Source organism: Aegilops tauschii, chromosome 1 (genome assembly GCF_002575655.3).
Source record: "Aegilops tauschii subsp. strangulata cultivar AL8/78 chromosome 1, Aet v6.0, whole genome shotgun sequence".
In the NCBI taxonomy this organism is placed as follows: Eukaryota; Viridiplantae; Streptophyta; class Magnoliopsida; order Poales; family Poaceae; genus Aegilops; species Aegilops tauschii.
In genome coordinates this window covers 429,541,804-429,555,139 of record NC_053035.3, presented here as the reverse complement: position 1 = coordinate 429,555,139, position 13,336 = coordinate 429,541,804, and the positions used below count along the sequence as shown (strand labels likewise).

The 13,336-nt window shown below is 43.4% G+C and overlaps 1 protein-coding gene and 1 pseudogene across 6 annotated transcripts; one reads left to right on the top strand and one right to left on the bottom strand.

Annotated features, from left to right (window-relative positions):
* The first annotated feature begins 791 nt into the window (after positions 1 to 791).
* LOC109743549 (transcription termination factor MTERF15, mitochondrial) lies at positions 792 to 4,322 on the top strand. Of its 6 annotated transcripts, XR_012184808.1 has the most exons (5): positions 796 to 2,988; positions 3,078 to 3,124; positions 3,218 to 3,311; positions 3,532 to 3,713; positions 3,791 to 4,322. XR_012184808.1 is itself a non-coding variant. In XM_040398288.3 (2 exons), exon 1 carries the CDS (start codon positions 811 to 813, stop codon positions 2,056 to 2,058), a length of 1,248 nt encoding a protein of 415 aa, XP_040254222.1. In that variant the 5' UTR covers positions 796 to 810; the 3' UTR covers positions 2,059 to 2,069; positions 2,152 to 2,395. The 6 variants fall into 6 exon arrangements, 2 of the variants coding, with proteins under 2 accessions (XP_040254222.1, XP_045084482.1); XR_012184804.1 differs by having other exon boundaries at positions 792 to 2,988; positions 3,064 to 3,124; positions 3,532 to 4,322; XR_012184807.1 differs by having other exon boundaries at positions 3,525 to 4,322.
* Positions 4,323 to 5,627: 1,305 nt separating this feature from the next.
* Positions 5,628 to 11,259, bottom strand: LOC120972770 (uncharacterized; annotated as a pseudogene).
* Positions 11,260 to 13,336: the final 2,077 nt, after the last annotated feature.

Here is a 13,336-nt window from a genome sequence, read left to right as displayed (position 1 = left end):
TTTGAGTATCATTATGAAGCTAAACCTTTTTTGTTTCAAATAAGCGAATGATCTGTAAGCTTTACTCTCATGTTAGCTAGTTGTGCTAACTACATGCCCTCTAAGGTTGTAAGTCAAGTGGTGAGCCGATCAATAGATACAAATAACCGTGTGTTCTCACAACTAAGACACACAATTTCACTTAAGAAAACATGGATACAGTAAAGATAATTTCTATTCTATCTTTAAGTGTTGGAGACAGGGGAATTCTTAGTTCGTGCGGCTACCTGAGTGATGAAATATCTGACTCAACAGTCTAGGATGTATTTTACTGAATCGAAAACATAGAGCCACCATACGATGGGTGTTTGCTAGTTCGACCACTCTTCCATGGATTATTTTCTTTTTACTCAGCTCCAACTCAAAGTAGATCTTAATTCGCAACAGATTATTTGTTGGATCATCGGTCTTTATGTATAAATCATCAAATTAATTTTTTATCTTTTCTATACATGTGAAATTTAACATGCATTATATTTATATATAACTCTAGCAAAATATTTCAAAAGCCCGTGGCAACGCACGAGCATTCTAAATGTTACCTAGTGTGTTTGTATTCGTGTTCTACGGACCTAGACGTAATTTTTACCTCTAGTGTTTATTTGTACTATCTTGACAGATAGTAAGTTTTATTAAAAAGAAAGTACTACATAACTTGATTTTGACCCAGTTACATCTTGGTTTTGTCAAACAATAAAAGAAAAAAACGAAGAAACATTTGAAGTGTTCAAAAATTCTGAAACCCGTAATTCTAGCGACACCATCAGACTGATGCGTGGAGCCCACACTCTACGCTCCCACCAACCAACGGGCCGTCGTTCGTTCCCTCACCCCTCCCCCCGCGCCGCCGCCGCCGCCGCGCCACCATGCTCCGCCTCCGGTGCTGCATCCTCGCCCGCCTCCGCTCATCTCCCGCCACCTCTCAGGGCTCCTATCTCCACCGCGCCATCTCTGCCGCCGCCGCCGCGCCCGTCATCTCCCCAAACCCTAGCTTCGCCGTGGACGACTACCTCGTCGAGACCTGCGGCCTCACAGGCACTCAAGGCCTCCGCCAAGCTCTCCCACCTCAAATCCCCCACCAAGCCCGACGCCGTCCTCTCCTTCCTCGCCGCCCAGGGCTTCTCCAGCTCCGACGTTGCCGCCGTCGTCGCGGGAGACCCCAAGGTACTCTGCTCCAGAGTGGACGGATACCTTGGCCCCGTCGTCGCCCAGCTCACCGGCCTCGGTCTCTCGCGTTCTCAGACCGCGCGCCTCATCTCCTGCTGCCACGGCAACTTACATCTCACATCCATCGTCTCCAAGCTGCAGTACTACATGCCCCTCTTCGGTTCCATCGACAACACCCTCCGAGCTCTCAAGGGCCACTTTTACCTTATCTCGTCTAACCTTGAGAGGGTGGTCAAGCCCAACGTCGCAACCCTGCGGGACTCGGGGCTGGGTGATTGCGACATTGCCAAGTTGTGCTTAGCTCATACACGGCTGCTCACCACCAGTGTAGAATCCATCCGGGCAATCGTGGCATGCGCTGAAAGTCTTGGTGTGCCCCGTGGATCTCGGATGTTCAGGCATGCGGTGTGTGCTGTTGCATTCCTCGGCGTGGACAAGATCGCCGCCAAAGTGGTGTATTTGAAGAAAACCTTTAGGTGGTCAGATGCTCAGGTCGGCATTGCTGTGTCCAAGTTTCCACCCTTGCTGAGGAGGTCTAAGGATTCTCTGCAGAGGAGGTCAGAGTTCCTCATCTCTGAGGTGGGGCTGGAACGGACATACATTGCTCATCGTCCGATGTTGCTCTCTTACAGCCTGGAGGGCCGGCTCAGGCCCCGGTACTATGTTGTAAAGTTTCTCAAGGAAAACGGATTTCTAAATCATGACCGGGATTACTATAATACACTCAATATCAGCGAGAAGACATTCATGGAGAAGTTCGTATGTCCTCACAAGGAAGCTGCACCCCACCTCGCTGAAGACTATGCCGGTGCTTGCAGAGGGGAAGTGCCCACTAGATTCAGAATTGCATGAACAAAGAATGGGTATGAAACTTGGTAACTTGGTATGGCACAAAAAAAACACTCTGCATGTTAGGCTGTTATTAATTCCTTTTTTTCTTAGCAGGAAGGCTGTTATTAATTCCTAAGTTGGTGATCTTGGCCTAACTGAGTGATGGTTGTCTGCTATAGTATGTTTGTTAGATATATATGCTGATCTTTTATTTCTAATCCAGGCTGAAACTGATAATTTGATTTGTGAGTCGTTGTATGTTCATTACATCATTCAGTAGAGAAGAGCATCACACTGCCCTCTTGTCTATTCCCATGTCATATTGACACATATATTGCAACTAAGAGAGTGTGAGATCACAGATTAGTGCATCCTGCAAATGCTTTCAAGTATCAGTGAGTAGTGTATCTGCGCACTCTATCTTTGTGTTCTCAGTGCTATCCTTCATCTCTTTCCATGAAAGAAGGTTCTCATTTTGGCCATGAAGATGAGATGAAGTCTCAAAATATCCCTTTGTATGTAAATTTTGGACTTTTTTTTTTTTACTGGGGAACGATTTTGTATTTGTTATGACCAGAATGTGTCTTTTGACAATCATGACCACAGTGTGTTGATCACTGCCAAGGATGCAGTTTGGATCTAGTATGTTGGTTGCTGCTATAGTTCTTCTAAGCTGAAAATCTTCGTTTGTAAGATATTAATTGTTGTGAAAGATGGTCATTTTTCACTACTAGTTTGTAATTGTTTCTTGTTTATTTTTCTCTTGTAATTTTTGGATGGCCTATCGCCTGTTACTTTTCCTTGGTGCATCTGATCTGAAAACAGAATGGTGCAGTAGCAGTGTAGCAACTATGTAATGGAAATTTCAGGGGAGGCGGATTGCTGCTTGTATGGTACAGTGCTGAAAAGGGGAGGTCATTTCATACAATAAAGGAACTTATGTTAATCAAGGTAACATTAGAAAGGGTTATGGCATTATCATGTTAACCTCTGCCATACCTTTTAGCTAATTTTATTCCATATTAGCATTATCTATACAGATGTTCAGGACATCTTTATCCCTTGGCATGCTTTTTAGGATAGTAAGGTGGGTCTTATGTACCATCCTCTGTTTTATACCTTTTGCATTTTTAGATTCTCTCTTATATATTCTTTATTCTGTTTGCTACAATTTCTTCAGAAGACATGTATGCTGAAATTTGAGAAAAGAGAATGAAGATGTTGAAGACTGTTACCTTAGCCAAGAGATGTTCCCAGATATGATACCAAGCCTGGTAATACAATATTTTCTTAGTTCTGCTGAATATCACATCATCTATTTAGTTAAATCTCAGTCTAGGTATGCAAGTACTAACTTTCACATATAGTGTAGTTGTAGAATTTTGCGGAATTTCAAACACAGGAATAGTAGAAAAAGTTGTGTACCTCAAACTAAAATTTAAGAACCAAGCTATGTAATGATGGTGCACATGTGTTCCTGATGTGAGGCTGTAGATGTTGGAAATGGAGGAAATGAGATCTCAGGCATGTGCTTGCAGTTGCAGTAGCACAAAGGAGATTGTGGCCAAGTGCTCTGGTTTGAAGATCATTCGTGTGCCTCTTCTCTGCTGCTTGTGGAATTGCAGAAACAAAGATTAATGTGATGCATGTGAGGGACCAGTAAAGTGACTTACCAGGTGAGCAAAAAGTGGAGGGGCAATATGAGCAAGCTGAACTGCTGACGGTGCTGACTGCTTAAACTGGATACATACAGAGGGTGCTTCCTTCTTCCAGGGTATTGACAAAGCCTGACTGCTATGGACCTGCATCTACATGACTCCAAGCCTCCGTTGGCGGACCAGCTTCAGTTCAGGGTGAGGTTCGGGGCAGAGGAGGATCTTAGTCGATGCTACTCTAGTTGATAATGCCCTGAAGCTTCCTTCAGTACCGGGTATGACCTGACGGCGTGTGAGTTTTGTATTCAGAGAAAAAAACTCCTAACTTTCCTTATTAGGATTCCGCCGGCTGTGCAATCCTTCCTTTTAGTCCTGTGCAAGGTGCCGTGCATGCTTCAACCCACCTGCCTCATGCCGGATTTCATCAACTCAGCTGAGTGTGGCAGCCCAGATAAACAAGTAGAGTAAAGTTGCTTTTGATCGGTTCGTATATTGATGGGCTCTGTGCTTCCTCTTGCTTAAGACACACTCGATCTTCCCTTCACTAGCTTGGATGTAAACAATTTGAACGAGTCATGCTTGCCATGTGGTACAATAAATGTTTGTGAGGTATAAATTTCTTCTACTCTGAATACTGGATCAGAGCTGAAAGTTAACTCTGAATCTGTCTGTCTGACATGATGCGTGAACTCTGCCCTTACACCCAAGTTGAGTGTGATGCTATCTCTAGTCAACATTTTACACTATTTACTGAGAAAATGCTTCAGTCCAGATAGATCGCAATATTTTATACTATTTGCTGAGACATTCATCTAGGTCAACTGCAAGAATAGAAGTGCGTACATTGTGGTGTTTGTGTAGTTCATTAAAACGTCTATTTACCTACTGTTTGGTTCATGTTTGTAGGATTTGACAATAGCTGCCTTCCGTAGCCCTCATCCCTTCCTCTTGACATCAAGGGAGATTTGCACCCATGTATGATTTCTAGAGTTTTTAAAGGTCTATGCATGTTAATCTTGAACTCCGCCTATGTTGTCTCAACATAGCTGGTCCCAAGCCCGGGTAAAGGAGGAGGGTTCTGATAGGCTTGGCGAGCCAACGTGAAAACTCAGCCATTATGTAGATGAAACCCAACAGATTTTGGTTGATGCGTAACCCTCTCAGCAATGCGTCACATCGGAACCCGGGTGTGGTGTCAAATGGGCAAGGGCCAGACAGTCACCCCCTCCCCACCCCCCCCCCCCCCCCCCCCCGGTTGACGCGCCGTATCTTGATCTGGTTATGGTGGCAAGTAAGGATCGGGTTGTCGCATCCTTAGTGGAGCACTACATTGACACCCGGTGTAGTGGAAAATGAGCAAGGGTCTTCGCATTTGACTCGACGAGTGCGAAGGGTAAGGAAGCTAGTTGAGCCTAGAAGGATTCGTTTTGGTAAGCAAGCTAGCGCCTAGGAGGATCTGCTTAGGTAGCTGGAACGTAGGGTGCTAGCGCCTAGGAGGATCCGCTTAGGTAGGTGGAACGTAGGGTCCGTGACAATTAAGCTTTGGGAGCTAGTTGATACAGCGGGGAGGAGAGGTGTTGATATCCTTTGCGTCCAAGAAACCAAATGGAGGGGACAGAAGACGAAGGAAGTGGAAGATACCGGCTTCAAGTTGTGGTACACGGGACGGCTGCAAACAGAAATGGAGTAGGCATCTTGCTCAACAAAAGTCTCAAGTATGGAGTGGTAGACACAGGGCCGGGCGGACAAAATCCAGGGCCCTGTGCCAAACTAAAAAATGGGGCCCTATCTCACTAAAAAAATGACCTAACGAGTAATTATAATGTATATATTAATATATATCAAGCAGAATTTTTTCATAATGTATATAATATAATGTCTTACATAACAACTGGACGTATAAAAAATCATACCTATTCAACTCCCGACTACTATTTATTTGAAAAACTTCACTCTTTTAGTATTTTTTGAAATGAAATCTACGATGATACCCTCATAATCAATCTTCTCCAACACGTCACTCTCAAGTGCTATTGTGGCCAAATCATTGAGTCTTTGTTGTGTCATAGTACTACGCATATAGGACTTCAATAGCTTCAACTTAAAAAAACTTCTTTCTGCCGATGCAACTGTCACAGGAATGGTCAACAGAACTCTATATGCAATACTTGCATTGGGAAAATAGTCATGCCGCTTTAAAAAATTCAGAATTTCAACAGGTCCGATATTTTCTTTTGGCATGAAATTTTGAAGGAACTTCAACTCAACAAACAGATCATTGGCATCAATATCAGATTGTTTATCTTTCATAAGGGCAGCCTCAAGATTAACACAAGAAGATTTCAAACTATCCTTATCCAATGAACGCAATGTTTCAAAGGTAAATAAGAAGCCAAAATTTTTCTGGTAACCTTGATATTGCTCAAATCTCCTTGTGAGTGAGGAAATTGCTTGATCGACAACACGTGTAAAATAGTTGATTCTAAATGATTCCTCTGCAGCCCGTGTGGCAATATTTGTGCCGTCTGGGTTCTCATCATACTGTTTCTTTCTTTCAATTTCTCTCCTTTTACGAAATGTTGCACCAATATCCATCTCAAGTGCAATTTATTTGGCTATCTCCAATGCTTCTAAGAAACCAGTTTCCCTGTACCCCTCGAAGAAAGAAATAAGCCCTTTCACTTTCTCAATAGCAACATCAATAAGCATATCCTTTGTTTGCAAGTTTTGGCTTACTAAATTAACAGCAAACAATACCTCATACCAAATGACTATTGCCACGATAAATTCATACTCTCCAAGTTCATTATTTGCCAAACCTAGAGCCTCACTGCTTGCCTTTGGATCAATATCAGTTTCAGATACCTGAAATTAAAAGAATGTTCATAAATGTTATGGTTGGATGTAGTCAAAGCCTAAAGGAATTACATCACTATTACTATGAACATATTGGTTACCTAAAGTAGAGCCTCCCGAATGTCTGAACATTGAAATCTGATAGCTTTAACACTTTCAACACGACTCTCCCAACGCATAGCGGACACAGACTTGAGAGTCAATCCTGATACGTTTTCTTTCAAAATATGCCATTTCTTAGTAGAATTGGAAAATTTTGTATAGATGCGTTGGATGATTCCAAAAAAGTCCTTTGCTCTACCACAAGTCTTGGCCATATCACAAAGTGTTAAATTAAGGCTATGACAGCCACAAGCTGAATAAAAAGCTCTAGGATTTACATCCAAAAGTTTCCTTTGTAACCCTTGATGCGTTCCTTTCATATTTGATCCATTATCATAACCTTGTCCTCGCACATCATTTATATCAAGATCAAGAAGTTTTAGCTCCTTCTCTAGCACATCGAAAAGTCCTTGGCCGGTTGTATCATTTACATCCAGAAATCCTAGAAAGGGCTCTTCTATGCAAACTTGACTTGAAGATGAATCCACATATCTTATAATTAAAGACATTTGCTCTTGGTGACTTGCATCTGAGGTACAATCAAGTATGACAGAGAAATACTTTGAGCTCTTTATTTTCTTGATAATTTCAGACCTAATAGCAGAAGCGAGCAAGTGTAGCAATTCATTCTGAATCTTATGATCAAGATAATGAGCATGAGTTTCTTCATTTGTAATACGACGAACATGCTCCTGAATAACGGGGTCAAATTCAGCCAACATCTCTACCAAACCCAAGAAATTACCATTGCTATCTTCATACAGCTTGCCATTAGTACCACAGAATGCTAGATTATGCTTTGCAAGAAATTTTACAATGCAAACAATTCTGAATAATACCTTTCTCCAATGGTCCTTCTCTTTCTCAAGTTGTCGTTGAGCAGCTTTATCAATAGTTTGATGTTTTTCCAATCTACTACGCAACTCATACCAATTAGTCATACTCAAAACATGATCCACACTTGTCTCATGATCTTTTAGTCTATTGGTCATATGTGACCAATCATTACAGCCCTCATTTGCCAACTGACCTTTCCGATGACCTTTTGTAAATAATTTACAACCAAAGCAAAAGACTCTATCAAGTTGTTCAGAATAGACAAGCCAGTCTCTATCAAAATACTCTCCATTTGATAGGATTCTAGTATAGAATACTGAAGTAAACCTTTTACGATATCTATCTTTGGGACCTTTAACTAACTTGTCTGCTTTTGGACCCTTCTGTGCTAAGATATCAATCTGTTTAGAATTAAGAGAATCCCAGTTTCTTGGATCAAATATATCAGACCAAAAAGAATCATCAAAATCCTCACGAGGTGAACTATTCAAGTTAACATCAATATTATCTTCCTCTACGTCCATATTATCTGTCTCCGTCTGACTATCTCTAGAATCATTGTAAGGAACAATTGCAAGTGCAAGGGTAGAAGGATCGGTAGACTGATTACCAGATGACACTTGCGGTACTTTTTTTAACAAATCTGTCCATACCACCTTTATAAGATTTATTAATTAAATTTTCTTCTTCTGCTTTTTTCTTGCGCATATAGGCACCCGACTGATGTTTCCCCATGATGACTCAAATCTGTATTATTGAAACACAAGATAAAGAAGATGAATAAAATAAAATTGAATTTATACGTAGCATATATCAATTGAAGATCATGCGTCAATGCTTGGGAATTAGACGAACCGTCTAACTCACCTAATTTTCGGTCCTGTGATCTTTAACCGGGGAGGTAAGAACCAATCTCTAATGAAGTAACAATCCTTGTCAATAATTAATTAGAAAATTAAGAATTAGGATTTAGGAGTAGGAACCGAAGTTAACCAAAAACAATGACTAGCTAAGCACCTGAAGGCTAGCGTCGGTGACCGATCAATTCGATGAGATGACGTCGACGAGTCTGAAATTTAAGAAAGGAATCTAGGAAGTCAACGGCGGCACCGCAACAGTGGCCTGTCGCTTAAGTCGGCCTGAATCCGAAATCGGATCGGTCTAAGGAGTAAGGACCAGGGACCGAGCGAGAGCTACCGAGGGACGAGGCGTCGATGATTGACCGGTCGACGTGACGAAGTCAAGGGCTCCAGGCTTCCAGCCGTCGAGGGCTCCAGCGATCCGATCCCTGTAGGCTGTAGCGATCTAATGTTTTTTTATGGTAGCGATCTAGTATTTTTTAGATAGCGTAGCTAATTAGCAATGCCCTCGTCGCCTTTTTTTTTGAGTGCTGCCTCGTCGCCTGACCCTCTCGTAGCGATCTGGAGGAGTCCGAGCGCTCCGTCCGCTCGATGGCCTCGCTCTCACTCGACGCGCCTAGTCGCTCGCCGCTCGGCCCATTTACACTTAACTGTTACTACACCTATATAAAAAATATGGGGCCCCCAGAATTTTGGGCCCTGTGCGTACCGCACCTTTGGCACCACTGTGGGCTGACCCTGGGTAGAAATTAAGAGACATGGGAACCGGATTATCCTGGTCAGGCTGGTAGTAGGGGACTTAGTTCTCAATGTAATCAGCGTGTATGCCCCGCAAGTAGGCCACAATGAGAAAACCAAGAGGGAGTTTTGGGAAGGCCTGGAGGACATGGTTAGGAATGTACCGATTGACGAGAAGCTCTACGTAGGAGGAGGCCTCAAGGGCCATGTGGGTACATCAAACATAGGTTTTGAAGAGGTGCATGGAGGCTTTGGCTATGACATCAGGAATCAAGAAAGGGAAGATGTCTTAAGCTTTGCTCTAGCCTAGAGCCTGATCGTAGCTAACACCCTCTTTCAGAAGAGAATCACATCTAGTGACTTTAGTAGTGGTCAACACTCTAGCTAGATTGATTTTATCCTCTCGAGAAGAGAAGACAGGTGTGCGTGCCTAGACTGTAGGTGTACCTGGAGAGAGTGTTGTCCCTCAGCATAAGCTTGTGGTGGTTGACTTCCGCTTTCGGAATCGTGTCTAGCGGGATAAGCATGCCAAAGTCGCTAGAACAAAGTGGTGGAGGCTCAAGGGGGAGGTAGCTTAGGCGTTCAAGGAGAGGGTCATTAAGGAGGGCCCTTGGGAGGAAGGAGGCGATGCAAATAATATGTGGATGAAGATGGCCACTTGCATTCGTAAGATGGCCTTAGAGGAGTTTGGAGTGTCCAGGGGAAGTAGAAGAGAAGCTAAAGACACCTGGTGGTTGAATGATGATTTCTAGAAGGCTATTAAGGAGAAGAAAGATTGTTTTAGACGCCTCTACATAGATAGGAATGCAGACATCATAGGGAATTACAAGATGAAAAGAAGGCTGCAAAGCGAGCTGTGAGTGAAGCAAGGGGTTGGGCGTATGAGGACCTCTACCAGCGGTTAGACACAAAGGAAGGCGAAAGGGACATCTATAAGATGGCCAAGATCCGAGAGAGGAAGGCGAGGGATGTTGACCAAGTCAAATGCATCAAGGACGGAGCAGACCATCTCCTGGTGAAGGACGAGGAGATTAAGCACATATGGCGGGAGTACTTCGATAAGCTGTTCAATGGGGGGGGGAATGAGAGCTCTACCATTGAACTGAATGACTCCTTTGATGATACTAGTAGGCGTTTTGTGCGGTGAATCCAGGAGTCGAAGGTCAAAGAGGCTTTAAAAAGGGTGGAAGGAAGCAAGGTGATGCTCAGGCTGGTAGTTGGGGACTTAGTTCTCAATGTTATCAACACGTATGCCTGATAACCCACAAGTATAGGGGATCACAACTGTTTTCGAGGGTAGAGTATTCAACCCAAATTAATTGATTCGACACAAGGGGGGCCAAAGAATATTCTCAAGTATTAGCAGCTGAGTTGTCAATTCAACCACACCTGAAAGACTTAATATCTGCAGCAAAATATTTAGTAGCAAAGTATGGAAGTAGCAGTAACGGTGGCAAAAGTAACAATAGAAGTTTTGTAGGAATCGTAACAGTGGCAACAGAAAAGTAAAGTAGCAAAGATCAATATGAAACGAGCTTGTAGGCAATGGATCAATGATGGATAAATTCATCATGCAACAGTTATAACATAGGGTGACACAGAACTAGCTCCAATTCATCAATATAATATAGGCATGTATTCCAAATATAGTCATACGTGCTTATGGAAAAGAACTTGCATGTCATCTTTTGTCCTACCCTCCCATGGCAGCGGGATCCTATTGGAAACTAAGGGATATTAAGGCCTCCTTTTAATAGAGTACCGGACCAAAGCATTAGCACTTAGTGTGTGCCGACCCTCTCGTCGTTCTATACATTGGCGACCAGGGTCCTCTTCTCGGCTGCAGGAGCGCCGATGACCGAGAGCAGAGCCGGCACATCACTGAGAGAGTTGTGCTGCAACACAAAGTTCAGAAGCTTCTGCTTCTCAGCATGGCGTCCAAACATGATGTTGTTATTGAAAAGGTAGGCGTCGTATGGTCGGCGCAGTGTACGATCGCACCCACCCAAAAGAACAACAAACTCCGTCATGCCGGCAATGACATCCTCCAAGCTCTCCGCCACGCCATGCAGGTCAGCAAGGTACATGGCCTTCTTCTTCCTAGCACTGCTATGAATCATGCGAAGAAGTTTGGGAGGACGAAAGTTGCTGACCTCCACATCCTCCTCCGACATGGGATGTAGTCTCTGTCTCTTCCAGTGGCATGTACTCGAAGGCCCCTAATGCCCAGTAGTTTGAGTACACGGTGTCCGCGAGCATCTCAAGCCGCGCCAGCTGAAGGAAATATGCCCTAGAGGCAATAATAAAGTTGTTATTTATATTTCCTTATATCATGATAAATGTTTATTATTCATGCTAGAATTGTATTAACCGGAAACTTAGTACATGTGTGAATACATAGACAAACTAAGTGTCACTAGTATGCCTCTACTTGACTAGCTTGTTGAATCAAAGATGGTTAAGTTTTCTAGCCATAGACATGAGTTGTCATTTGATTAACGGGATCACATCATTAGAGAATGATGTGATTGACTTGACCCATTCCGTTAGCTTAGCATTTGATCATTTAGTATATTGCTATTGCTTTCTTCATGACTTATACATGTTCCTATGACTATGAGATTATGCAACTCCCGAATACCGGAGGAACACTTTGTGTGCTAGCAAACATCACAACGTAACTGGGTGATTATAAAGGTGCTCTACAGGTGTCTCCGATGGTACTTGTTGAGTTGGCAAAGATCGAGATTAGGATTTGTCACTCCGATTGTCGGAGAGGTATCTCTGGGCCCTCTCGGTAATACACATCACTATAAGCCTTGCAAGCAATGCAACTAATGAGTTAGTTGCGGGATGATGTATTATGGAACGAGTAAAGAGACTTGCCGGTAACGAGATTGAACTAGGTATTGGGATACCGATGATCGAATCTCGGGCAAGTAACATACCGAGGACAAAGGGAACAACGTATGTTGTTATGCGGTTTGACCGATAAAGATCTTCGTAGAATATGTAGGAGCCAATATGAGCATCCAGGTTCCGCTATTGGTTATTGACTGGAGACGTGTCTCGGTCGTGTCTACGTAGTTCTCGAACCCGTAGGGTCCGCACGCTTAACGTTCGGTGACGAGCGGTATTATGAGTTTATGTGTTTTGATGTACCGAAGGTAGTTCGGAGTCCCGGATGAGATCAGGGGCATGACGAGGAGTCTCGAAATGTTCGAGACGTAAAGATCGATATATTGGAAGGCTATATTCGGACATCGGAAATGTTCTGAGTGGTTCGGGTATTTATCGGAGTACCGGAGATACAGGAATTCGCCGGGGAGTATATGGGCCTTATGAGGCTTTAGGGGAGAGAGAGAGAGGCAGGCCGCGCGCCCCCCCAAGGCCTAGTCCGAATTGGACTAGGGGGAGGGGCGGCGGCCCCTCCTTCCTTCTATTCTCTCGTCCCCTTCCTTCTCTCCTACTCCTACTACTTGGAAGGGGGGAATCCTACTCCTGCTGGGAGTAGGACTACTCCAGGGCGCGCCATAGGAGGGCCGACCCTCCCCCCTCCTCCACTCCTTTATATACGGGGGAGGGGGTGAAGGAAATATGCCCTAGACGCAATAATAAAGTTATTATTTATTTCCTCATATCATGATAAATGTTTATTATTCATGCTATAATTGTATTAACCGGAAACATAATACATGTGTGAATACATAGACAAACATAGTGTCACTAGTATGCCTCTACTTGACTAGCTCGTTAATCAAATATGGTTAAGTTTCCTAGCCATGGACATGCGTTGTCATTTGATTAATGGGATCACATTATTAGGAGAATGATGTGATTGACTTGACCCATTCTGTTAGCTTAGCACTTGATCGTTTAGTTTACTGCTATTGCTTTCTCCATGACTTATACATGTTCGTGCGACTATGAGATTATGTAACTCCCAAATACCGGAAGAACACTTTGTGTGCTACCAAATGTCACAACGTAATTGGGTGATTATAAAGGTGCTCTATAGGTGTCTCCGATGGTATTTGTTGAGTTGGCATAGATCGAGATTAGGATTTGTCACTCTGATTGTTGGAGAGGTATCTCTGGGCCCTCTCGGTAATGCACATCACAATAAGCCTTGCAAGAAATGCGACTAATGAGTTAGTTACGGGATGATGCATTACGGAACGAGTAAAGAGACTTGCCGGTAACGAGATTGAGCTTGGTATTAAGATACCGACGATCGAATCTCGGGCAAGT